Source organism: Enoplosus armatus, chromosome 4, assembly GCF_043641665.1.
Source record: "Enoplosus armatus isolate fEnoArm2 chromosome 4, fEnoArm2.hap1, whole genome shotgun sequence".
NCBI lineage: Eukaryota > Metazoa > Chordata > Actinopteri > Centrarchiformes > Enoplosidae > Enoplosus > Enoplosus armatus.
In genome coordinates, this window is record NC_092183.1 from 7,832,077 (window position 1) to 7,859,085 (window position 27,009).

At 41.7% G+C, this 27,009-nt stretch overlaps 1 protein-coding gene across 2 annotated transcripts in view; it reads left to right on the forward strand.

The window, feature by feature from the left end:
* The window catches only part of LOC139284149 (ADP-ribosylation factor-like protein 15), a 96,019-nt gene extending 71,141 nt beyond the window's left edge, over positions 1-24,878 (forward strand). For both annotated transcript variants that reach the window (XM_070904334.1, XM_070904333.1), the window contains exon 5: positions 24,051-24,878. In XM_070904334.1, coding sequence (XP_070760435.1) covers positions 24,051-24,203 — 153 coding nt within the window. In that variant the 3' untranslated portion in view covers positions 24,204-24,878. The remainder of the gene's footprint in view (positions 1-24,050) is intronic.
* The last annotated feature ends 2,131 nt before the right edge of the window (positions 24,879-27,009 follow it).

Here is a 27,009-nt window from a genome sequence, read left to right on the forward strand (position 1 = left end):
GCTGAGAAACAAGTAATGAATATATTGTTTCAGCTATTTGCATTTGAGCGGCCACTGCTCATTGGAGACAAATAGGCCATGGACTAGACTTGAATGCCTCATTGCCCAACACTCCTCCATCACTGTTGTGTGCGAGATGGATGAGTGAGTGTATGTAAACATTGCATAGTGTCCCAGCAATGCTCACAGTGCAGAACCAATGTGGAAATCTTCAGATTGCTCTTGAAGGACTTAAGGAAACACAAGTCACTGATAGCAATCAGTCAGTCTCAGAGATCCGGTTGTAACCATCACTTCAAACAGTCCCTGATGACAAATCGTTCCACTCAGAGGAACAGTATGCAGAAGTTATGGAACAAGAACAAATGAACAGATTGTACTCACTGAAACTTTTGTGAAGCACAAGTACCAGTATATTTAAATGACCAGGACATCAGATAAAACTAAGTTTGATCCCAGGTTAAAAAGGTAACTGAAACACCGTAGTACTTAAATCTTTTTCTAGATTTTCTCTTCATCAGTTTTCGACTTCAAATTCAGGCATCCTAGTGGCATCTCTGTCAACATGACAAACAGGACAACAGAGAAAGTGGGTGATAAGGTGTGGCCAGGGAGGGCTTTCTCGGCTGAGCGGAGAGAATGAAGAAAGGGGAGTAATCTGCTCTGTCTGGTACATTACCCATGAATGAGGCCTGAGCACGTCAGGAGACTCATAGAGGATGCACTCTGGCCTTAGGACACAATGAGAGGGCATGGCCAGTAACTTTGTAGCACTTAAATTCACCGCTCCTGCTTCCACACATCATTCACTTCAGTCATTTCTCAGCTTTTTTTTTTTCTTTTTTCTTCCGTTTTGTTTTTTGGACCCACGTCACATCCTCAACAAGTGTGTGACCCTTAGCTATTTCAATGCTGCTACCTGTGCGCTTTAACAATCAAAGACAAGTCTATGAGTTATTTATTAGATGGCATCGAAAGCTTCCTGTGACCTCCGCAACCTTTTCATTTTGCTTACCATTATGACTCGAGGCATCTTAGAAAATCTAACGTAAAAAAACAAAATAATTAAAATGAACCACACTGGGGGATGTGAGGAGCCCACATTTCTTTTTTGTCATCTCGTCTTTTTTTCTTCCCCTGATCCGAGTGTCAGATCAAGCATCACCTGCTTTCTTGTCCCTTCAGTTCTTATCTATGTTAGTGGGCAAACACCTTGTAAACAACTGGCCATTTGATGCCCCTCTCCACTTTTAGAACTAAGTGGCCCCTTAATGGGGATATGGGGATGTCCCGGCTGGCATGGGTGTGTCCAGACTTGTCGCACAGCCCCCCCCCCCCCCCCCACACACACACTCACTCACTCTCCCCTCTCCCTCAACAACAGAGGCCCTCTCTGTGAATCATGGAGATGCCTTAGAATGGCTATGCTCATCTTTCAAGTAAATCGGTCTGTGTTATCCTCTGGGCCTTATTCTTGACAACAGTTACCATGTAGGTGATCTGATTATAGCCCGTACGAGGTGTTCATGGCTTATTCTGTGGTTATGATGTCATGAACACAAGAGGATGTCCATGACCTCAGTGCAACATGTTTATGTGCTTGGTTTAATCCAGGGCACCAGCAGGGAGTGTAGGGTCTGCATTCCTCTATATGAGCATGATGATCTCATGACATGTAGGGTTATATGTTGACATTGATTCACCTCGATCTGTCCCCTAAGTGTATCATTACAGGTGATTAAAAATGGCCCAAACTACTGCACATCAGAAAAATGAGACATGTAATGATAAAAAGTAGCAGAAGTGAAATAAAGTAAGTGGTGAACAATCAGCTTTAATGACAGAGCACGAAAAGAATCCATGAACTACTTTGATATCTTTCCCTCTGCAATGAATAATGAGTGCATGTGATGCCACAATTCAGCTAAATGACTGATAATGGCAGTCCTTCATAGTCCAAAGTGGGTTTGGTTCTGCACATGAGTGTAAGTACTGTAATAAGGCAGTATTAAGGTAGCAAAGCAATACTTCATACTCTATTTGTACTGTTTATGTCTGATAATCCATTTGCATGTGCAACTAGCATTATTTAATATTTTTTGTAATCACTGATCTTTTGTTGTGATCAGATTATTGTATTCTGTATTTTAATAGTTTTTTCATGTAAACAGAAGGAAAGTGGTGAGTTACAGTAGGGGCGGATGCAGAAGAGAAAACTCAGGTAGCGTTCATTTTCTACCCAATATGGATTCGCAAGTATTTTCAGATTAACAACGTCTTAACAACGTCACAATCTCTGGGCAAAACTTGTATTTTTGCCAATAACATATTAAGTTACACATCAGGTGGTGATGCATTTTTGGCATTCAGATGAGCAGCTTTGGACTGTTTCTGTAGATATGAACCGCTTTAAGAAGATGCGCTCTGAAGTTTTAAGATATTTTGTTCTGCAGTGCAATACAACTGCAACACAGACATTCACTGCAGACAGTATTGTGTGGGACTTGGCAGACACCCCCTGAAGCGTCTTTTGAAAAAGGTTACCTTGTTTGCCCCTTGAGCTATTTTCACTCTGCCTCTCTGTCTGGACTTGCCAGTCTGTGAAAATACTCCTCACAAACCATACCTCCTCCTCTCTCCCTCCCATCTCATGTCTGTCATGACATCACCAACATCAGGTATCCAAAGCAGACAGCAGTAAACGGGCGTTTGTTTAATAAGCATTATTAACACACCTGCTTTGCAGCACATTCCTGATTACATGGTCTAATGGGACGGGCACTTCAGTAGGATTAGTCGAGCCTGGGGGCCTACACCTGAACCTCAGCCCTACTCTTATATGCAAACATCTCCTCAGTCAAACAGAAAAGACTGCGGAAAAGTCTATTGTAACACAGCTCTGACAGTGTGTTTGATCAACTTGTTACCCGTACACACCAAAGGCTGTGATCCACCCTGTTTATATAATATTTGTTTTTAAATAGAAAATTATGACTTGAAAGAATAATTCTTCCAGAAGCCTAAATTTTGTCTGTATACACTGAAAACATTGTAGTTGGAGTGTAGTGTCGTTCCATGTCTGTTTTTATGTTTTCTGAAACAACTGAAGTCCAGTTTGCTGATGGTGAAAAATCAATGGTCTTATGTTAAATAATAGAGAAACACACCGTAAGCAAAATAAGCTTGGGAACTTGAGTCCAAGTGATCTGAAGCCAAATAGCTGCATTGTTCCAAAGACCCATAGGAACTCATCTTGATTTCATGTCACGTTTGTTTGTGGTGTTATTTGCCATTTGGCTAGCTCTGCGTTGTTGTTTTAAAAGTGTCATTTTGAGGTGAACTTTTTAAATGATCACCTCCTCATCCAAAATGTGATCAAAGTATTGCTGAGCCACTGTAATGTACATCAGAGCCAAATTCCTAATGATGTGTTTGTTTTTGGTAGCACATGTTTGGTCATGCCCAATATGCAATTTGTCCTGTTGCTAAGTGCAAATATAAAAGAAAATCGTCTCGTTTCCCACACAGAACATTATTCTTTCCAGTCCCCAAGTGGGTGGTGGTAATTGTTGTCAATTTTGCCTCTTAAACTGTGGGCATAGCACGTAATTGTCTCTGTACCACCGACATGTACCAGATTTGCAAAACCACCTATTCATCCTTTTTTATCGTTGTGGATACGTGAGCACCGATTTAAAGAATCTCCCCCGGTGTGCCATGTTGCATTATACCATGAAGGAATTGTGGGCTGGTAGTATGGCTTGTTTTTGGTGTTGGTTGGCAGAGTGGAGGCAATTTTGGAAGCAGGCACATATAGCTGTTAACTTTATTATATTTAAATAAATAATATGTTCTTTTTACGTAACACCAAATTACAAAAGCAGTTTACGTTAGATCAGTGAATCTGTATCCCTGCATGCATTCTCCTTGCACATGGCGTGTTATGTCAGTCTGGAAGTCTAGTCAGTGCCCCTCAGGTTTAACCAGGGATTGCAGGGAATGATCAAAATGTCTAGTGATATGACTAAGCCCACTGAGACCTAATGGGAGCTAATGGTGAAATGTTAAAGGTCTCTGATGTGATATGACCAGAATGACCCTACGTGGGTTAGCTTGCGGGGAGTCTGCCTAATGTCTGCACCCTGCGGCATGACCAGTCCTCAGCGCCGACATCCTCTCAGAACACTCTGCTTCTGCTGATTAGATTCGGGCACTTACTGGAAGCGAATCAAATGATTTTGGGTGTTTGAGAAGCAGCTGTGTCATTGCTTCCAGATGAAAGCTGCGGTAGCTCTGCTTTCTAAGGATGTGGATGCAGAAACACAAAACAGGATACATGTCTTTTACTTGTATTCTGGGAAAAAGCCATAAAATCTTTTATTTTACATTATATGGAACGATATATGGAGCAAGATGTTAAAAGCTTTTTCCCTCCTTCCTGCTCTATTTAGATTACGCCTTTAATGGCCGTTGTGCAGAAGGGGCTTTCCGCTATACAACGCTTATGATATTGTTTCCTCTTTTCTTTGGTAATCCTAGCCTGTGGAAAGATAGTCTCTCTTTCACCTGTGGAAATAAACTGCCAGTCATTGACAATGGAGAGGATGGCATTCCAACTCTCACAATCACTGCTGAAAACTGTATACATCCGGACAATTGCATGTTTAACGGAAACATTTATGTGTAATAATCTCTTGTAATTGAGACCTTTTGAAGTAATGCATGGGTGTTGAGGCCCTTTATTGTTTACTTGACATGCACACCAAACAGTTGTGCTCACACCTCCAGTGGAGTCACTTCACCACACAGCATCAGTGGGTATTCAAGTATTATCTTTTACTTACAAGTAAAAGTAGCGTCTCTATAAAAATGCACTTTTAAATAATAATTCAGCTAATAATTTATTCTGTTGGGTCGTTTAATTTACTGCAACAATAACAATCAAGCACCTTTGCAATCAAGCTCATTACAGGTTTTTAAAATCTGCAAAGTAACTACAGGTACCAAATAAATGTAGTGGAGTAAAAAGTACAATATTTCCCTCTGAAATGTTGAGTAAAAGTATAAAGTAGTATAAAATTAAACTACTTGAGTCAAGTACAAGTAACTCAGAATTGTACTTTAGTGCTTGAGTAAAGCATCGTATTGAGCCATATGTACCTGCAGCAGTGTTTGCACCTGTTAAAAAGATGCAGGTGATACCCCTGTAGTACTTCTGTGCAGTCCAACTGGTCTGAACAGACAGACCCAAAGGGTCTTAATAAAGAAAGATGAAAGCATCGGAAAGGCAGCCAGACAATGAAAATGAACAGCTCTTTGTGCAACTAAACAAGCCACTGCCAAGTTTTGGAACAGGTCCAACTTCCACAACAATGCTCACTCAGCAAACTATACTTCATCCGCTTTGATTTGATTTGACTTTGATTTCGTAATTCATGTTCATTTGACTCTCATCCAAAATGTACTAATTTACTCCCCACGGGGAAGACTTCACTTAATCACTCGGAGGTAATTTGCCAATAACACCGGAGAAGAGCTCTTTCTCAAAGCTCTCACTGAGTAGGTTTTAGGTACTGTAAATGTTGCACAACAATATATACAGTTACCTTCAACTTATAACCTCTGCTCTCACAGGCATTTTGTTACCTTCATGAATGCCTGATTAATCTGATGAGTCATTCAATAGAAATGTTGTACATTTAATGATTTGACTGTAGCTGTGGACAGCATACGAAGAACATTTTGTTTTTACTTTCATGAATGTCACAGACACCATCCTACAGCTGTGTCATTAAAGGCTCATTTTAACTGTAGAAACACAATAATGGCACAGTCTTATTTCAATATATCACAGACAGCTTCCCTGCTTTCTTACACCTTCAGGAAGTTTGTTTAAACAGGTTTCCAAGATCCTTGGGATTGGTGATAATGATTTTGAGCTTCCCAGCACAGCCCTGACAGTCAGTGACAGTTTGTGTTTCTAACGGAAATCTCAATGAAGTGGTAGTGTAATTATCTCTTTTAGTTTAGACGTTTGTTTGACTCAGTGATTCATTAATAGTGAAGAATACAAACACCATGAACTGGAGACATTTCTCGCTTCATCATGCGGAGGTTCGCTCGCCTTTTTAGAGCATTGCCAAGGCTTTCCTCTGAGTGGATCAGTGGCGCCGTACCATTGTTCTCTAACAGAATATGCATTTTATCATGCAATTTCAGCATTAAATCTAAAAAAAATGTTGGTAAAACACTTTTTAAAATTATTGTGACCATCATACAGGAACCCTCAAGAGGCTCCAGATTGCCTCTGAATTGTTTGATGTTAAAGCAGTTGGTTCTGTATGCAAGTAGGGAATAATTACTCCCACAAAAATACAAATATTGCTCAGGTATCTGGATTATTGTAATACTCAAACCTGGTTTATGTTTTCTCTTGCCATGTGCAAGCTAATGTCTTGTCCTAATTATATAATGTTTCATTTATCTATTCAGTTGAGTTTATGTTTTAGATCTGTATTCTAGCTCCAGGTCAGGGAAACCCCACAGTTTCATCTAAATAGAAATGGACAGAGAAAAACAGAGCTGTGTATGCTGTGGGTGATGATTCATGGATCTGAATTAACGCACTGGGCTAAATCAGTTCCAACAGCTTGTGTTGGGCTTCGTTGTTATTAACCAGAAATTTTAACATCTAGTGAAAATCACTGTTGTTCCTGCTTCTCCCATGTTTTATTCAAAATGATCTCCCTCTGTGGACTCAGTGTTTGTCTCTCTCTTCCTGTCTGCGAGTGTGACAACTCACACACATGTCACATGTCCCCTTTTGCCCCTCGCTCAAAGAAAACACAGACTTGGCTCTGTGTATCTGCGGCTTGTGTGCTGGCTAAAAGAGTTTGAGCACTGTAAAAGATATTCTTTACGCACAGAGCACTGTGCTCTGTCTATACATGGATTATAACAGCAAGATCACTGACCTTTTTTTAAAGATAACATTTTTAAAAACAAATATTATGTTCTTTTGTTCTTTTAAATGGAGATCATGACTAAAAGTCTAGACAGATGATAGCTGGGTGAATGTATAGATAGATAGATTTTAGATAAATTGGTAGCTGAATAGGTGGATTTGATTGGTTGCTTGATCAGAAATGCCCTTTAACTATTTTGGTAATGGACAAAGTTAGTAAAATCAACTGTGACTTTTTGTTTGAAATATGACGCATCTCTTTTGTAGCCACACAATGTTCTTACTCACCCTCGACAGGTGGTAGACATCCAGATGGCTACTTGAATGTTACGTCCGATAGACCACGTGCTCTTAGCCATTAATTAGTTCATAAGTTCTCTCAGCATGTAGCACGTAGGGTAGGTAGTTACACTGCCAAGTATGTAATGCGTTGCTGCGTGTCCTGTCCTGCACAACTTATGGAGCGCAGCACATGCTGAATCTTGCCTGTCCTCTTTGCACCTTCAATATATAGTACATTAATGTGAGTAGGTTCCTAGTAATTGTTGGCACACGATATGGCAGTTATGATCAAAACAGATAATTTGTTAAAATTGTGGCTTTCAAGATGATTCATCGTGGGTTTCACACAATGACAGGCAGCGCATATATCATGTTTTGGAATTGAAGGAATTTCTAAACCTTGTTCAGACTTTTATTAAAATTCATTAGAACTCTTCACTTAATTTAAAACCACTAGGTTTCTGCTTTAATCTGCCAAGGGGCTTGATCGTTATCCTAAATAGGTGTAAATGGTAGCATTTCAAAAAAAATTTACTTAGAAGTTCACTTATCCATAAACAGACTATTTTTACTGCCTGGGGGCGCAGAGAAATTAAATTGAACAAAATGATGTACTAAAAGAGGGAGGGGGGGCACCCTACTAGCACAAAGAAATCCCATAGGTTTTGAATCCCTCATGTAGCTGGGAGAGTAGTTCTATTTTCAGTGTCCATTGCAGTCACTTGACATTGCAGAAAGTGCGATGATAACTTTTGATCAAACTGTGTTGGGAATAGTCCAAGCCGGAAGTGGCTAGTCAACCACTGTCCTCTGTCACATTTTGCACATGGTGAACTTGCAGGTCTTGGCACACATTGGGTGGTGGCTGTGCTCAGTGACTCATGTGGCGCCCAGTGTCTGAAACTTTCGTCAAACGTCTGGCACATGGTGTGTGTGTCATTGTGGCCTGTGACGCTGGTGGCTCTAAATTCCCCAGAGGCTGCTGATTGGTTGTGCAGAAGATGAGGCACAGGTAAGGGCCAATCAATGAACCTTGAGAAGGAAACAACACAGTGTGAGCAACTCCGTTACCAAATGTCTCTAACTAACTTGTTAAGATCCCCCTTACAATACCTTGCACTTGCGTCATTATATGAGTGGAAATGTCTAATTATTGCCAGCTCATTTAGAATAATCAACAGGATGAAAATGTACATCAGACACAAATAAGAACATAAAGTGATATTTCCTTTTTGGGGTTTTTAAAGTATATGGAAATACTACCTTTTGTTAATTGCAAATGTTGCCAGTTTGACCATTATAATTTCTTTTTGGAGGTTTAGTTTATAATGTTGTCAGAAAAATAGTCTGTTATTGACAAAAACAACAAGGAGAAGATTTTTAATATAGATTTAATTTAATCAGTTAATCGCAATGAGATCAAGAGACACCTGAGTACAGCAGAAAACATGAGAATAGAGGTACGACACACAACAAAACACATCCAGTCACACACAAGAACATACAAACAGCATCAGAAACAATGACAGACGTCTCTGAAAAAGTCAAAAATGAGTCATTTGTCATTGTAATTGCAGAGGAATGATGTCTTGATCACTTAGCAGAATTTAGTCACACTAAGTTAAAATGTGCTCTATTAGAAGTTGAGGATCATAATTTGTTTGTGCAGGTCATTTATGAGAGGGGATATTTCAAACAAAGTATGATGAAACAGAATGACATGGTATGAACAATGAGCAAATCCACATCTTAAAAAAAAAAGATTCAGTGATGTCAGTCTCTCACCAGAATTGTTGTTTTCACACAACTCTGACAGCTGCCTATGATATGACACCAACACGGCCCTTTGAAAAGGAAAGTTTTGATCCAGTCATGAGTGTGTGGTGCTATTGTGTATGATATAATGTCAGATGTCTGTTGATTGACTTGTCTTTATCACCTCAAGTCGTGATGGGTCCTAATGGGTGTGTTCTGTTCTCCCTCAGCTTGTTTTTGATTGTCGCAGGCTGATTTTTTTCCTCTTTTTTTTGGAAAGGAAGGTCTGGTGATATTAAAAGGCCTGGAGGGGGGCATGTTGGCTTGTACATAAACACTGATGCTCACGACAAAAGTGATGCTATGCTAAACGTTGCACAGCATGTCACTGTTGCGTTGGCTTGCCCTTTGTTTTTTTTTCACATACCTCATCGCCGGAATAAGCTCCGGTCAGTGCTTAATCATCATAAGGGCGGTCTGTGAGCTATAACCTCTCTTAGTCTTTTCATCTAGATGAAATCATCAGTAGTAAGCATTCAGACCCACCAGACGATCAGTAACGGTTTGCTGCAGCCCCGTCAAATGATTCAGCAGATGTCAGTATCCTTCAGTGGGTTGCTTTTGCCTTAAGAGAGTTAAGTAATGTTGCAAAAGTAGAAGTGAGCCAATATAATCTTTCTTCTTCTCTCTGCAGAATAATAATTAAGAGAACTTCCAAAAGGGCTCATTGCCAGTCTTGTAAAGATGAGATCATTGTGCAATGTCAAATCATTTTTATCAGCTAGACTGCCAAAGATTAGGACTAATGAAAACTGCAAATTGAGTGCAGTCAGCATTTCAAACAGACATTCTTTTTGAATTCTGCTAATTTCCCATTAAAATCTTTCCCCAGGATGCCAAATGAAGATGAATGTGCTCTAAAGGTCGAGCTGCTGCATAAATATTCCTTGTGCAGAGTTTAGACATGGCATCAGCAGAGAGACCGCTAGTGTTTTCATAAATTTGGGGGAATTCATCTATTTTATGACAGAAAGGCAAGCATTCATATGTTAAACAACATCATATGCAGCTGGATGGTTCTTTTACCTATTTTTGCTCTCTCTATCAAACTATACAAAGAGAGAAATTGTAAAATACCTCTCGTATGGTGACGATATAACTATAGAATATTTGTGCAATCAGTGAGATCAGATTCTCTCCCCGTGTATGCTGACTGAGCAGACAAGACTGATGGAGGTACTGGGGGGGAGGGGGGGACAGGGGATGAACAGCAGGAAAGCAGACAGGCGGAGAGGGAGGGGGGGGGGGTCAGGTGGCGTGACTTTTTACTCCGCGGCTCACTGACCTTGACAATGGAGCCACAGCCAGCGACTCGGATAGCTCTCTCCGATAGCGTCTCTCGCTCGCTCGCTCTGCCTTGCTGTCTGTTTATCTCTCTCACTGTCTCTCTTCCTCTCTTTCCCTTGTTCTCTCATCCCCTCTCTCTCTGCTTGCTCGTAGTGAGTCTAGCCTTCTGGCTGTGGCAGCCAAAATGCACCACCACCACCTCTCTGCTGCAGCTCACCCCCTCTTACCTCACGTCTGCTCTTTTTCCAGACAAGCGGGTTTAAAAAGTCAACTGCGTATTGAGCCGTCTAGACTGAAGCCGGTCAGCAACCAAACCTCCCCACCCCCAACTCCCCTCCCCAACCCCCGACTTGTGAGTTGCTGGCTACAGTGGAAAAACGGATGAGGAGCAGGTGACCTTGCTGAGCTCTGTCCCTCATTTGTTGCCAAGTGCAAAACGGCTCTATGGCCATATTATATAAACATATTGACCACAATGTAACAATGTACTGAGAGCTCAAGTTGGCCCTGGACACTGTCGACGGTGTGAAAGAGGTGTTCTTTCACTTAATATTCTAAAAAATTATTCAGCTATTATTATATCCATTAACATTACTATAACCCAGTGATGTGCATTACCATTTCTTTTTGTGTTTGACTCCTCTGCTGAATGCATAAAATTATTCCTTTCAGCACATGAAAATAAAATGTATGAGAGTGTTCTGCTGTTTACATGTAAACAAGATAAATACAAGATAAAGTCCAGTGGCTCTTTTTCTTTACAAGGTGTTAGCCTTTTAAATGAGGGCACACTCTCTCCAGATAGAAATACAAATGCCAGTGCCAGAGTGAACTTCCCACTTCCTTGCCTGTTACTCTTTTGATGTTCGGTTTTATGAGTAATTTTTAACTTCCTGTTTTGGACGCCAGTAGCCACTAACTGATTTACTTAATGAATGCTTGCCATGATTGTGGTTCATGTTATTTTACAGTGCACAAACAAATCATTTGGCTGGGAAACATACAGCCTGAATCAGCAAACAGAAATTTGGAAATTAGTTATATTAGCATTGAGAAAAACACCACATTATTCGTGCCATTATGTAATTTTCTGAACAGTTAGTAGTGACGATAATACTGTCTACTACATTGCACTAAATTAAGGATTTTATCTTACACAGAGATATTTCTGAACAATTTACATTAACTGCAGAAGATGCAGTTTAGTTTGTGAGTGTGTTTTCTGTTCCCCTCTGTCAGTTGATGAGGTGTACTGTATGGCACCCCGAAGTGTGACATTCCATCTAAAGCAGCGCGTGATAGTTTTTTAAGAGGTGTCTCCAGCCAGCCAGTGGCCCTGCCATGTGCAGTAAGATGACTCTATCCTCCCTGGTAAAACAGCATTGACAGCTTGATTTTCCAACTGAATATTAAACTGTTACAATTAAGCTGTCTTTAAATGCCAGAGTCTGCCTTTCAATCTTGTGTTACCTTTGCATTGCTCTTCATGGTGTGATTTAATCATGTAATAATCTAATTTAATGCGGAGATGTTTGAAAGCTGCTTCAGTCCAACAAATCCTGTCGAGTTTGCAGTTTGTGATAATTTCTATAACCTCAGGGTGATGCGAGTGATCCCACTGGTATCATTAGAATTTTTTTTTCTTTACTTCAAAATTGTGCACAAAAACATTGCGTAAGTAGTTATTTGAGACAACAGACCAGTCCAGAAACTGAGAATAAGAGAGCCTATATGTGATTTTACATTTGTGACAATGAGGATCTAAACCAGTATAAATCTTGGAAAGCTTTTCATTTGAAAAGTGAAGGCGATGTACCACTTTAAACTGTATGAGCCCATGTCGAAAGCAGATACAGGAAGTATGGACTCGTTCTACAATATCCTTCCAATCACCCTCTGAGAATTTTCTCAATGTGACTTAATTGTATCACGGGAAGGGCAATTAATGGTGGAGAGTATGTCATATATTCTAGAGATAACTCCTTTATGCTAAGGATTTGTAGATATTAGAAAGAATGTGATGGTGGGAGATGGTGTTTTTTGGAAATCTGATTTATAGGAGGCAAAAATGTTCTTGACACAATTCTTACATGTAATAATTGATTGCAGCCATTGTCTTTCCCATAATTTGAATGCAGAATCAGTAAGAGACAGATGGCATATAATTCCTTTGAGTACTATTTCAAAGTATGTAAATTAGGTGGTTAGGAACACTAACTACTGTGTTTAATAACTTCACCATCTTCACCGTCTTGTTGTCCAGGTGTATTCAAAGCTTTTCTTCATGTATCTAGAATAGGAAGGATGTAGCTATATCAGCAACTCAACAAGCAATCTTTTAGTTATCCTGCAGGTTAATTAGTATTAGGCAACGTCTGTCAGTTTACTAAGTAGTTGGCCCGTCCATTTCGTCAGTCCAGCCTAATATATCAAGATGAGATGTAACATTACCAGGTCTTTGTAGAAAGAAGAATCTCCTTGGCGTAATAGTCCATTGTTGCTTGTGGGGTGTCTAACATCTTGTTGCGAAGTTGGGCTGGGAAGAGATGCCCATATCTCACTTCAGCCTTGTGTAGAATGGATTTCATCCCATTAAAAGAGGCCCTACGTTTATCTAGATCCCCACTAAAGTTGGGGAAAATGTGTATTCGTTTTCCCCGGAGAGTAAGCCGCTGGCCCTTATCTCTTGCTAAGCAGTGGATCCATCCTATCTCCTGGAAGTAGTGAATTTGTGCAATGAACCCTCACAAGGTTTTGTAGCAGCTGAACAATGAGCACGGTCCAGAATCACTGGTTCTTTGAGGCCAGTAGGTCCACCCAGTAAGCCATGTAAAAGTTCCAAGATGAACTGGGTGGGATTGCCCTTCTCCGGCCCTTCCGCGTATGTTGTTGTGCCTTGAGAAGTTTTCCTGCGTGTCCAGTTTAGACTGAAGTTTACTGTTGGCATTAGCAAGCTGGGTATGAGTAGCTTCCAGTGTGTCCACGCATGCAGCTAGGGTGTTCATACCCTCTTCTACCCCATCAATCCTCCTTCCATGTTCTGCTGAGGCTGTCTTAATGAGGTTGATGATTTGATGGATCTCATCACAAAGAGAGTTGATTTCGTCCTGTATGACTACTTTGACAACTTCTCAGAATTCGCTTTTAATTATCACATTTAACATGTGCCATATTCCTACCTATTCATTGATTTACCTTTTCCTGGTTGTTTAGTGGGGCCCCTCTTGGAGTAAATGATATAATATGATAAAGCGCAGGTATAATAAAAACAATAACAAGTTGTGGATTATAACATAGGATTACATTGAATTTTGTGCAAAAATAGGTTGCCCCCAGCACCTCCCATCATTAGTATTTCTTGCCTGTGTGACATTCAGAGTTAACAAACAGGGATTGTTGAAGCTCACATAATCGGTCTCCCATCCCAGAAAGTCTGTATTCTCAGTGGTGGCTGGAGTGTGAGCAACACCTTTGCATTTTGCATGTGGAACAAAGTTCCTGGTTATCACATCTTACAGTTCGTGGAAGGAAATGAAGTAGCAGGAAGGTAGTCACTTCTAGTGATGGTGACCGGAAAGTGCTTGCAACTATCAGTCCCCAGTTATTGCATTCAAAAACAGATAGAGTCAGAGTGTGGGGCAACATATTACACTACCAAGAAGGAGAGAGTTGTGAGTCCAGATGTTTTTGCTAGTAAATATATCTGACTCTTTCATAAATGTTGAGCCACTTTTAGAGGTACTGTAGCATACGTTTCCATAGCACCTATTGACCTCTGTTTGCATGGTGTGTGAGCGATTACACAAAAAGGGACTGCAGACCCTCAGTGTCAGGAGAGATCTCACAGACGTGTACCCAGTGCTTCATCCAACCCACCTTGGGAGGCAAGGGTTGGAAAACCAGTCAAGCAACACATATTGATTACCCTCTAGAGAATGTGTGCTAGACCTTCGAAGCGCAATATGTGAAGTTACTTAGAAACTTCTCATTTCTTTGATGGTTTATCTCTCTTACATCTTTGTCTATCCCGCTAGTGCAGCCCTCCCACCCACCTTCATCTCCGCTTTCTTTCCTTTTCCCACCCATACAGCCTTTCTCATCCTGTCATCCCTGGGCTGGTGGTCCGTCCCATTGGGAGGTTAAGGGGCACCGTGGGTGAGAGGGCAGTCGGCAGGTTGTGCGGGCACCGTGCTCGCCTTTTCCCACAGCCCGCGTCAAATGCTGCTGAACCCTGACCCCATTGGGTCCTCACTCTCAAAATCGGTGTGGAACGCAATTCAGCTAGCCAGACCCTATTCAGGACCGGACTTTCCATTGGAGGAGAAAAGACTCCCCCCCCCCCCCCCCCCCATTCCAATTGTATTCAGTGCCCTCCCTTTGTCTGGTGGTCAAGCAGGGTCGGACGACCGGCCGCCACTAGCCGGGACAAGACTTCCGAAAAGCCTATTCAGCATGTGATTTGACCCCCAGTTTCCATTGCTGACTCACAGGGATCAAACCATGGGAATCGCTGGGGGTTTCTCTTCCATTGAAATTTATCCTTTGGTCAAAACTCAAAATGACTAATGATTTTTTCTAAAAGTTCCCTTGATGGCATAGCAATGTTTTACAAATGTGGGACTCCTGGAAAAGTTTCACCCAGGCTATACATGAGATAGCTTTCATCCTTGACATGACAGTTGTGGTATGAAAACGTTTGTCAATGCTGGCGCTGGGACTGCTTTTGCTTGGGCTGGGCCACAGCATTGGCTTTACACTCCTGATTTCCTGGTAGTGATTAAAACAGAGTATACAGAGGAAATTAATAATGCATAAAAATAAACACATTTCCTGAAGTACATCACATTTCACTGATACTGAGGCCAGGAAGCGCTGTAATGATGCAGAAATACAGAGACACCACTGACATGTTGATTTAACCAATTTCAGTTTCGTAGAGTGATATATACCAGGATTAATAAAAGTTAGAGACAGACGTGAAACAGATGGAAAAGGTGCTGTGGGAGCAGTGGTTTCAATTTGTCCTTTATTCTATGATTAGTTTCTTTACAGTTTTCTGATTAGTCTTTTGTCCCATTTGTCTGTTCTGTTGCCATAGACTGTAAGAAATCTATTTCTGATTAATTTACAGAACACACACAAATGCACATACACACAAAGAAACAATGTGAAGATGTGGTTGTAATAACGAATAGGAGAAGGTATGGGAGGCAGAAAAGGTAAGAAAAACCAGGAACCTTGAATTTCAAATATGATGGTCCCATGGTACATGAGAGAGTATGTGTCTCTGTGTGTCTATGTGTGTGCAGACTCCAACTTGACGCATGGTTTAAATCTTTTGCAGAAGGGGAGCACTTTGATTGTAATGCCGCGTGCTGTGTGCTAAAGCGGGGGCCTGCAGCAGCTTTAAAGTTGGTCAACTGTCAGGACTGGAGCATGAAAGGGGGGCCCCAGAGTGAAAGGGGTGGAGAGTCCCACTAGGGGGGTCCTGGAGGAGGAGGGGTGGCTTGTAACGGACCTCCTGGGCTTTGAGGGCCCTCTGTGTGGGCTGCAACAGCAAGGCGGCCCTCTTCACAAGAAGAAGAGAGGAAGGGCGGCTTTAGGGAAGGTGCTGGCGCATTGGCCCCTGCAGCAGGGAGCATGGGCAGAACGCCAGCTCACCCGTTCAAGTCCCACAGACCAGATGTTCCTTGTCAGGGAGCTCTTGGCCTTTAATAAATTGAGTTACTGTAAATCTGTAATAAGGCAAGGCAAACATCGGCACCCCACCTCCCCCACTACACACACATCCCAGATAGGCTGCCCTCACAGCCTTTCTTAGTGTCCTACGGGTCAATCCATGGTGAAGGGGCCATGTCCCAGCTACTGAACCTGCCAATTACTTTCCAAACTACACAAGAGGACGGATGTTTTTCTTCCCCTTTGCCCCCCAACCTGCACTCTAACTACAGAAAATGTCATTCATGCTTCTTGACTGTAACATCACCAGGTTTCTAACCTTCAGTCCTTGATCTCTTTCAGGGACCTGACCCAAAGAGAAATGTATTTTGAGATGTTATGGTGTAACAGAAACTCATGGCACTAGGTTTAATAATCATGTTAGGGAAAATTTGCTATCAGGTTTGCCTGTTTTATGTGCCCAATTCTGGGGGTCTAGTTGCTCTTCTGTTCCGATAAGTGATCCGATCGCCAGTAGAGCTTGGCGATATGGTTGAAATCCTTATCACAATACTTATAAGGATGTTGGCCAGTATATAGAATATATATCAAATAAAATCATCAAACTGATGTTAAAAGCATTACAGGGTGTCTACATGTGTGAAACAACTTTTTTTGTTTTGTTTTTGCTTGCTCTGAAATATTCATTTGGAAAGCAGAAATTTGTAGAATGATAACGTAATAAGATCATATCAGCACAGTATGATTCTGCTGAAAGTGGATAAACATTATTGAATTATGACCTAGCCCTAATCCCCAGTGTTAAAGTATGTTTAAATGTGTGTTCTGCAAACACACACTGCATCTGCTGTTGCCGCTACCAGACTTGAGGCATGGGTCATTTACCCAGGTAACAGCAACCAGTGTTTTTGGAAGTCATCTGATCTGCTGCAAGAAAAATAAAAATAAATGCCTCTGTGCTACTGAAAGGGTCGGGAAGAATGTTCCCTGTGCAGTCTTGCTTAGATTTACAGCGCCTCTGAGGATGGCTCTGATCTGGCAGTGGTCAGTTGGCTTTGAAGAGAAGTGTACCGCAAGTGAATCACTTTGAACCTGCACTGAGCTGAGCCTGAGGGAGACCCATGGTCCCACCTGAGTGGAGAAGGATAGTAAATCTAAAGGCAGCTCAGTTTTTGCACTGTGACATGGGGACTTTAGTCTTAATTTGTTGCCTGCCAAATCCCCTGGTCCAACAGTTCTACAACTATGGCTTGGTTCCAGGGTGGCGTCAACGCTTTTACGTGCTGGCTAGCCTCAATTGTTTCCACAGCAAATGAAAGTCCATATCTTTCTGTCTTTCTCCCACTCCCTCTCTCCATCCTCGGACTTTAGGTCTATGGTCTTTGTATTATATATGTTGTCACCATAGGTTCTTTTAAAGTTGGCTACATGGCTTTTTCTTCTGCATTTGTTTCTAAGCCCTGCTGCATGGTTCTGCATGGGTCTTCACACTCCTGTGCACACGCAAACCACCGTATGTACGTAATTGAGGTTAGTGTCGCATTTACAAAATTTGAAACATTGAAGTCTTCAACTGTGCACAGCTCCTTATTGATGATTGGCTTGTTGGTCTTTGGTACATCTGAGACCAGATAGCCAATGTGTTTTTAAAGACAAGAAGAGTGAGGAGGCAAGTAGAACATGACACCTGTACAATGGCAACATGCTACTATTGTGAGACATCACATGCAGCTTTTCCTGCCTTTTTTGACTTCAAGAACAACCTTTCTGTGCATTTGCAGTAGATTTGCCCACAGCACCTCCTACAGTGTTGGAGAACAATGACCGCTCCCTCAAGGAAGAGAGTGACAGTATGTACGTGAATTGTTGCGGGGCAGGGTTTGGCATAGTCCCCACTTTTTGCTGTGCCACCTGCTAGCTATCCCAACAAAATTCAGAGGGGGGTCCTGAAGTCCTCACTTAATGTAATCTGGAAACAAAGGTGGTAGTGTCATGTGCCTCACCTACAGCTAATGCTTTCACTTAACAGGTGATCAGGTTATTATCTACCTTGGGTGAGGCTCGGGGACAGTAATCCCCTCAGATGGAAAACCTTGGGTCCATTGCCCAAGGTGTTACAACCTTGCATAAATAGGCTTTAGGTTTTACTTGCTGGCCAGTGGGCTGTTTCATTTGACACCTCCCCACACTTTGTGGTGCAATGTTTGTTTTTTCACAGGCTTCCCAAGTGTTCCCCTCTTGGGGACCTCCAGGCTTTCTCTTGTCTTTAAGGCTCTTTAGGTAAGCCGGAAAAGCAAACAAAGGCATATCTATTATATGGTAAGTGGATCTCACATTACCCACCCATTTCAATGCAGTCGCCACTGTGGGCCACTTTCCAAGTGACTGATATTTTCACAGGGGCCAACATGTCAAGGAATGGTGTAATTGATTGTCTTGGATATTTGAGTATGCCACTTTCCCTAGTTCAGAGACCCCCTAATGTTTCCTTCTCCAGTTATGTAGCTTACTCGTGTGGTGAGGTTTTGACACATGACAGTGAAGCAGGATAGACATGTGGTCATAGTACATATTAGGACAAGGGCATTGAAGGCCACATCTTCCATTGAGTGACTGAGGCACAGTTATTTTAAAGGTAATGCCTAAATATATGTGAAGATGTGTTTGGTTGCTTTCTGCTGCCTTTCCCATAGGTCACTTTATGCACATATGCTCTTGAGTAGCCTTTGAACAAAGGATGTTGTTTTTGTTGAAAAAGGATCCCTGCTGAAGTTTATCCAAACGAAAACCTCAAGGCTGAAATCACTGGTTCTCCAATGAGTTTATTGAGTAAAGCTCTCCTTGCTCCACAGAGGAGTTTTGATAGTTGCCTGCAGGAAAGCAGTGTTTGAAGGATAACTTATCTGTTTGAGTCTTTTTATCAGCTTCTCTTGTTTTGGCTTTTCTAAACATGGCTGAAAGGCAAAATCTTCTCAAGTGAACGTTTCCTGTTCTTCCCTTTTATGATCTTATTACTTAAACAGGAAGAGATTATTAGTATTATTTGATATTATTGAATTTAGTTTCGATACTTTTCTCAGACTTTTGGAACCTGAGGCAACTGCAAGAGCCAGACTTGACAAAAAAACCTACCCTAGATGAGAAATTGAGAGTTGACAGCGCAGGCCATTTAACTTTCTTTTACGATACTGATCTGCTGTAGGACTGTATCCAACAAACTGCGTCTGTTCCATCTGGCTTTGCTGTTAACCTCTTTCAAGAATGCTAGAACTGACTTTAGATTTCCCAAATACGTGTACATAGCGCAAGACCATTGAACCACAACAAGTCTTTTTATCAGAAAGATCTTCCTGAACATAGCATGTTGTGTCTTGGACCTCTGCCATTGCACCCCTGAGAAAGGCACTTAACGTGAATTACTCTGCACAACTTCAACTGCCAAAATGACTATAGGAAACATACAGGGTACAGATAAAGTAATGAGAATGCTCCATGGAAAATGACTTAAATTCTGAAGTTAATAAATCACCATGTCAAACACATCAAAGGTGGGTCATATTAGGCTGCATGCCAGTTACCGGTATTGGTCAGCTGCCTTTGTAATGTAAATGCTGTTGTTCCCACAAATGCAGTTTTTGTCTTTTTGGCATAAGTTGTCATAAAGTCTGTGTCTCTCAACAATTTAAATAAATGTTCTTTTTGTTGTTTTTTTTAACCGATACAAGTACAGTCATTACAATTGTCATCTTTGGAGATGTTTTTTTATTTTTCATGATGTTGGTGGTTTGACAATAAACAGGTTGAACCTTAAACTTAACTATAAATCAATTCCTACACTGTGTACATCTGATAACTGGACTGCTGGGCAGAGAAGCACAGAGTCCATCTGGATTGAACCGTTTACAGGTGTGAATGCGAGCATGAGTGATTTTGTTTGTTTCCCTGTGTGAGACTTGAAACCTGGTGCACAGTGCATGCTGGGAAAGGTTGAAGAGGGAATTAATTTTTAACTCGAGCATAGATTGTTATTTTATTTTTTGTTTTTCAATACAGCCTATAATAAAAGAAGAAAGGCATTTGAGCACATTGCCACATGCTTTCTAGTCTGAATCCTCAGTTTTTACTTTTAAACTGAACACTGCTGCAGAACAGAGGATATAAATTTGTGAAGGATATAAATTTGTCAGGGGGTTTTCTCACATATATTCTCAGCAGCCAACATTATGCACCTCCATGACTAGAACTTGGCCTCAGGCGTCTTTCTCTTCTCTCTCGTCCAGTTGGTCTTTTTTTCCTTGCCTGTCTGCCTCCCTGGTGTGTTTAGTTGGTCAGGAGGTCAGTACAGGACTCTGCTGGCAGTAGACAGCCGCCAAAGCTCTTTTTATTCTACTAGGATATCCTCTTGATTTGACACGATGCCAACAGTGACCATCGCATGTAGTAATCTGGCACAGGTCAGGGAGGAGCTGGGTGCACGTGCCATGCATGCCCATCCACTGTCTTATGGAGCATGAAGTAGGCTTGCCAGGTTTGGAGCTTAAGCTTAGCAGAGCAGCCACTCCTTGCAGACACTGGGTCGGAAATTGTCAAACCTAATGATTTATCATTAATGAAGTGACATTTCCTCCAGACTCAATTTCCAAAAAGTAATTGCTGAATTGTCTCTTTTAATCAACATATAAAATTTTAAATAAAAGCTGGAACAAAAACTATTCTTTCCAGAGGAAGCTTACATTTGGCCAAGTTTATTTTGGTTTCTGTCCTACAAATAGCCCAGACACTGATTTCCAATAGCGATTTAAAGATACCTAGAAACTTCTTTATATACACTTTCCCACTCTGGCCAACTTGCCCCTCACCTCATTCAATCATTAAATCTGTTGCATACTTTAACACTCATTTAAATCCTCCATCATCAGTCAGTTTATCATGAAACTTTACTTACATGTTTCAGAATGTAAGTCATTGTTAAAACAACTGCAAGCCATTATTTATGAATAAATGCTTTCTACTAAACGTGTCAGATGTTGGTGTAGGCGCACAGTTTTTCTTCTTTTTCTTTAATTACTATAATTTGACTGTCACACAAAGATAAATTAGCCACCTAATGCAGAGTCGTGGCTTTTGTGTTCTTATCAGTAGTTCAATCCATCCACCCAAAGGTGGTGCAATAGGAAATGGATGCATCAGCCTCCATATTGCCTACATCACAAAGTTTAGCATCCAGAATTAACTGAGAAGGCATTTGTCTTGCAATCAAAATTTCTCGCCACTGACGCCCTGGAGTTCACACAGTAAACCTACACTCTCTAAAAGCTAAAGCTACACGCTCCACTCTGCTCAACTCGTGAGGCTCAGAAGTCACTGGAACTATTCAGGCCTGTTGCCAAAGAGTTTTATGGCTCTCCCTACAACAGTACACCCCGGTGGCTAACATGGCTGGATTCCAGCAGCAGAAATACAGTTGACACAGACACAGGTGATTAAAGATTTTTTGACACCCTTATGCATGTTTAAGCCGCTTTCTCCTATGCACAAGGCGAGGCCCCGGCTCTGTATGACCTAGAAGAAGCTAGACTGGATGACCCAGTGGTCATCCTAGGAGCCATCTGGCAACCCACGTCTTGTGTGGCTTACCCTTCCCACTACCTCACGCAATTCCTTAAGCAAGCATAAGTGTGCTTAGGAGGACTTAATCTCAGAGAAACTGGTTTGGGCCACACTGTTGACTGCCAATGTGGATGCACCCGGCTGTTCATGGGTCATGGGGTTCCTTCAGTCATGTAACACTGAGACAGGGTATTTGGCGAAGTGTCCTGTCCGCCTGTTGTGTGATTAAAATCTCTGGATTGGATGTGCCCTGTCAATGAAATGTGGCCCTTTTATGAAGGTGTTCATACCAACTGGGTATTAAGTAAATGGGGGATTCTTTGGGATTTTAGACTACTCGTGTTATCATGACTGCACAACTGTAAAGCTGCACTGAAAACTTGATAAGTCATCTGGTATCGATGGTAAGATCAGTTGTCTGATCTTCCCCCTGATCAGTTGTCTGATCTTACCAACGATAGACGGCACTTGCCGCACTGTGAGATGCTCCTGGGTGTGTTCTGTTGGCCTGTGAGGCAAGTAGGGGAAGTGAGAGAAGCTTGAGCCTGTCTGCACTTGCACAGAGGTCACTGCTGGCCTTTTGACTGTCTGCCAGTGCAGGGGCCAGAGTCTTCCAGAAGAGGGCCTTGGCTACAGGCAGACAAGTGAGCCAGCCAGCCAGACAGGCAGCCAGCCGCATCGTCTACAGTCTAGGTCTGGGGCTAGAGCCTGGACTAGGGCAGCTCAAGTTACCCAGACAGATTTGTTAACACTGTTTGGGTCCGCTCGGCTTTCTAGCCAGGCCTCTGAGCCAAACGCGGCTGAGGTGACTTAATCTGTCATTAAACTCACATTACACCCGGACAGAGACTCGGCTCAGGGGCAGAGACAGCGCTCACTCTCCCACTCACTGGCATGGCTGGCTGGATTTGAGCAGACACAAAGAATACCCCTCCTCCTCCTCCTCCTCCTCCCCATCCTCTTCATGCCACACACCATGGCACAGCTAGACAGCCCAGCACGGTCTAGACAAAAGCAATTTCACTTGAAGTTGAAAAGTAATTTGACTGTGTGACGGGCACCTGTGTGGCTTCGGTGGTGTTTGCAGGGTGCACAAGTGTATTTGTCTACTTGTACCTGACAAGACCGCTTCAGAATAGCGAGGTTATCTGCTATTTTGATTTTAAAGATTTGTTCAGTCATCAATCTTAATATTTGCAGAAATATGGAGAAATACTATCTTGATGCTAAACAGATCTGTTTTCACAGCATTGGTATTTCTGCAGTGATTGATCATTGTCCCCCCTTCCAGCCTGTGTCCTTTAACAAACACTCAATGTGAAAACCAGATTACAATAATTAGCACAAGAAATGAATGAATAGTCAAGCTCTTGGTATTTTAACAAGACAAGATTACTGAGAAAATAGCTCTTTAGATTTTAATATTTTCCCTTTTTAAAGGAGTTAAGAGTACTTAATGTGTACTTACTGTGATTGACAACTGATCATTATTCCAGCGTTTGTACATGTTGTTACTTGATCAGTGTGAAAGACAGTTTCCTTTAAAACTCAAACTGAGCACGAAAGTGACTAAATAAGTATACATGGTGGGAAATTGTAGTTCTGTGGCATCAGTGACATTATTAGCATTTTGATGTTTTTCTCAGAGCTGCTGACAGTACACATTTGTCTTTGTACATTCCTCACTGGCTATCAGACAAACAGGAGGAGATGGCTGAACTTTCTTCACATCGGGCAAATGAAATTGCTTCCATTACTCTCTGCTTGAAATTGTCAGAAACCCTAACAACCTGCAGTAGCTTCAGTGGAGGTCTAAGACATTGTTTCCCTCTGTTGAGATTTGTTTTTACGTAACAGCTGGTTCTGGTTCTCCCTCCAATCTCACCGCACCCCCACTGTCATGAGCTGCTAAAAGCCAACATATAAACTTTATAATCAACTGTTACAAAGAGCAAACCAACAAGTCACAGATTCCTCAGATAAGAATTTAGTTTTATTATATTTTACTTTATTTTATTTATTTATTTCTTAACTTTGGTTGCATTCTGGACTAAAACTTTGGACAGTTTTGCGGCTTTGCCTTCATGTATTTGTGAGTGATTATGTTTAGAAAACATATTGTGCATGGAAAACTAATCGAAGTGTGGACAGGAATGATACACGGGGCTCTTGCTTTTTTTCTTCTGAATGTTCTTGGCCCCAGAGGACAAAGAGTGTGGCCTCTGGAAACTGTAATGCAACAATAAAACCGGGGCTTGATAATCTGGCTGAGTCAAGAACTGACCATACACTGGTTTAAAAACACCCTAAAGCTTTCGCATTGAGGGCAATATGATTACTACTTTACTACTAGATTACTAATTAGTTATTACTGAATGTTTTGACTGACCACATTCTCTGTTTTTGCCGGCAGATCAAGAAGTACTTTGAGCTGGAGCCGCTGGCCAGAGGGAAGCGCTGGATCCTGGAGGGCAGCAGCACCGACAACATGGAGGCAGTGAAGGAGATCTTCGGTCAGTTCATTACCCTGTTGGAGGACAAAGACACAGAGCCTGCAAGGATATGATGCTAACGCTGCTAATGCTAAGAGACATTAGCGGCTGACGACAAAGAAACCCCACATCCTGCGGGTGCCCATGTACACACACTCATGCACAGACACAAACGTACACGCAAGAAAAAGAAAATACAGCAGATGTTGGCCTCTCTCTTTGAGAAGTGTATTGTATGTTATCCTCCCTTCACTGCGCTCTCATTTTTCAAATTGGAAGAGTGTGCACAAGCAACAGTCAGCCACAACAACCTGACAGAGGAGAGCTGCCATTAAACCCACCCAGTGTAACGCAGTTTGTCAAGAAACATCATTGAACTTTGCCAGAAATGGAAATCTCGTTTACTACTGTCTGTGCCATTGTGTTTAAAGCAGTGGCATGTGGGACATATGGCATTCCTTCAGTCATCATTGGACACTAACGCACACACTCACTCCTACACAAAACACACACTCACACTGACACACACACAAAGTGGAGCCCAGGTTGTCTGTAGATATGTTTAACATCTTCAGTAATTGCTTTACAGGATGTTTGGGTGGGCACTGTTGATGTTCTTTCCACTGAGAAGTACTGTATGGCTGTCATGTGTGCTTCTACTTTTGACTCGGTGACAACGAATGTCGTTGTGTGATTGGAGTGCATAGTCCAAAGCCTTGTGTTATGTACGGTAGTTACATATCGGTGTGTCACACCGTGTCTGAATATCTAATCTGAATAGTGTAGTCTGAGTATCTCATGGAGTATTATGTACATGCAGACAAGCATATTGCTGTGTACCCTCCTGTGCAGCCATGCACAAGTACTACTAATCATGTGACTAAGTGCTACGTGACTTTATGGAGACGAGAGTCCATTTGGAGAAAATGGGAACAAATCTGAATGCTTTTATAAATGTGCAACTTAGGATATATTTTATAGCTCTGTATGTTAACCTCGTAGAGCTACATTCAGATTTTTTATATATCATACCACACTTGTGAATTCTTTCAAATCAAAGACCAAACAAGAAAAAAAATAACCGCGATGATTGACCGGCACAAGGTAGAGAAATGTGATGGATTTAGTTTCATTTCAGTGTTAAGCAAATGTCATGTTTGTTTTTGTTTTTCTACATTTTTACTGTATTTTGTTTTCCTTTGGAAATTGACATAATCCCTCTCAGCTCTGGCGAGTGACTCCAGTCTCCCATCAGGGTGGAATACAAACTCTATCAATCAGCCACAGCAACAGCTGCATCTGACAAGTCCCTGTCCGACACCCTAATGCCTTCCAACTGTCTGTGAAGACCCCTCCCTGTCTGCTGTTTATCACGGACCCCCGCCCCACCTCATCCCAACCAGTCCCAACCAAACACTGCCCCTCCGCTCCAGCTCCGCTCCCTGCCCTCGTTACTGCTCGTGGGTTTTTTTTTTATCCCAGATGCCAGCTTTCAGCCCGGCTGCCCTCGTGTGGACTCCACACCTCCAAAATGAGTCGTATTGATTGTGCCACAGGTGTGTGCTTGTCCCCAATACCTGCTTCAGTAATGCATAATGTTCACACCTCCTCCATGCGTGCTTTGCATTTTATGTTGTTGTTGTTCCGTTGAATATGTTGTCAGGTTTTTAGAAATTTAATCACTTTTTGTACCTGACTTGAGATCTGCCAGGTAGTTTTTTTACAATCTGGATGGATCGGTGCATTCAGTCGCTTGAATGCAAAGTACATCTGTCAACTGGGGATTATACTAATGTTGGACTCTGAATATCATCTGCTCACACGTAGGTTTTAAAAAATTCACTGCAGCCTGTTTCTTTTTTTTTTTTGTATTTTTGTTTGTTTTTTCAATCATGCGTTTTGTCTAAAATGGCAATTAAAGTTTTAAAAAACTGAATATTGTTTTAGTTGTTATTTACATTTTGATTACTTTGCTTGTTAAGATATTTGATATCTTACATTTTTTTAACGTGTAACCTTATAATGGGAGTATGGATGACCGTTTCTGGGTTTGTTAAGCAGTATAAATATTTTCTGTATTCTGCTTTCACAGAACAATAACTGTGTGGCTCATGTTTGTAGCGTTTTATCTGTTTGTGAAAGTAAAAATTCAGTTAGACAAGGTATGAATTTGGAGACTGTTCTAAGTAAATATTCTCACAATGTAACATTTGTACTTCATGTGTCAGTATGAAATGTGTGATGAGCTGAATGTTTGCATGGGTTTCTGGAAACATTTTCTTCACAATGTCTCTGATTTGTGATTTAAGGTGACCTGAAGAAATCTGAGACACCGGAAGATAATCGAGGAAAACGTAGATGAGCCAGTGGAGGTCGAGCCAAAGTTGAAAAAAAAAAAAGCACTCAAAGTCAAAGTGTAGCAGCTGAAGAAAGTTCTGAGTGGAAAGTTAACCGAGTGAGACAGGAGTTCCTGATAAATATACTCTACTCTGTGCTACCTCTGCCTCCCCTTTTCTTCTCCTTTTGCCCTTCTTCCATCTCTTTCAAATTAACCGTGTGGCTTTAATACAATGTGTGTCATGCAGGTTGCCCTGGCGACTCTTTGATCCTGTTTTCCAGTCTCTGCCTCTGGGGCAGACGTGCTTCTCTTCAGTCTGCTGCACACCAGCTCTGGAAGCTGCTGCAGCCCTGAGACAAACCATGGGCTGCTGCGCTCGTCTCGCTCCCCCCTTTTCTTCCTGTCGCTCTCACTTTCTCTCTGTTTTTTGAGTCCTCTCTATCTCTCTCTCCTTACCGTTCTTTTTTTTTTTTTTTTTTTCTCTTTCTCAGGTTCTCTCCATCTCTCTGTCTCTCTCTTACTCGCTCTGCTTCCCTTTGGTC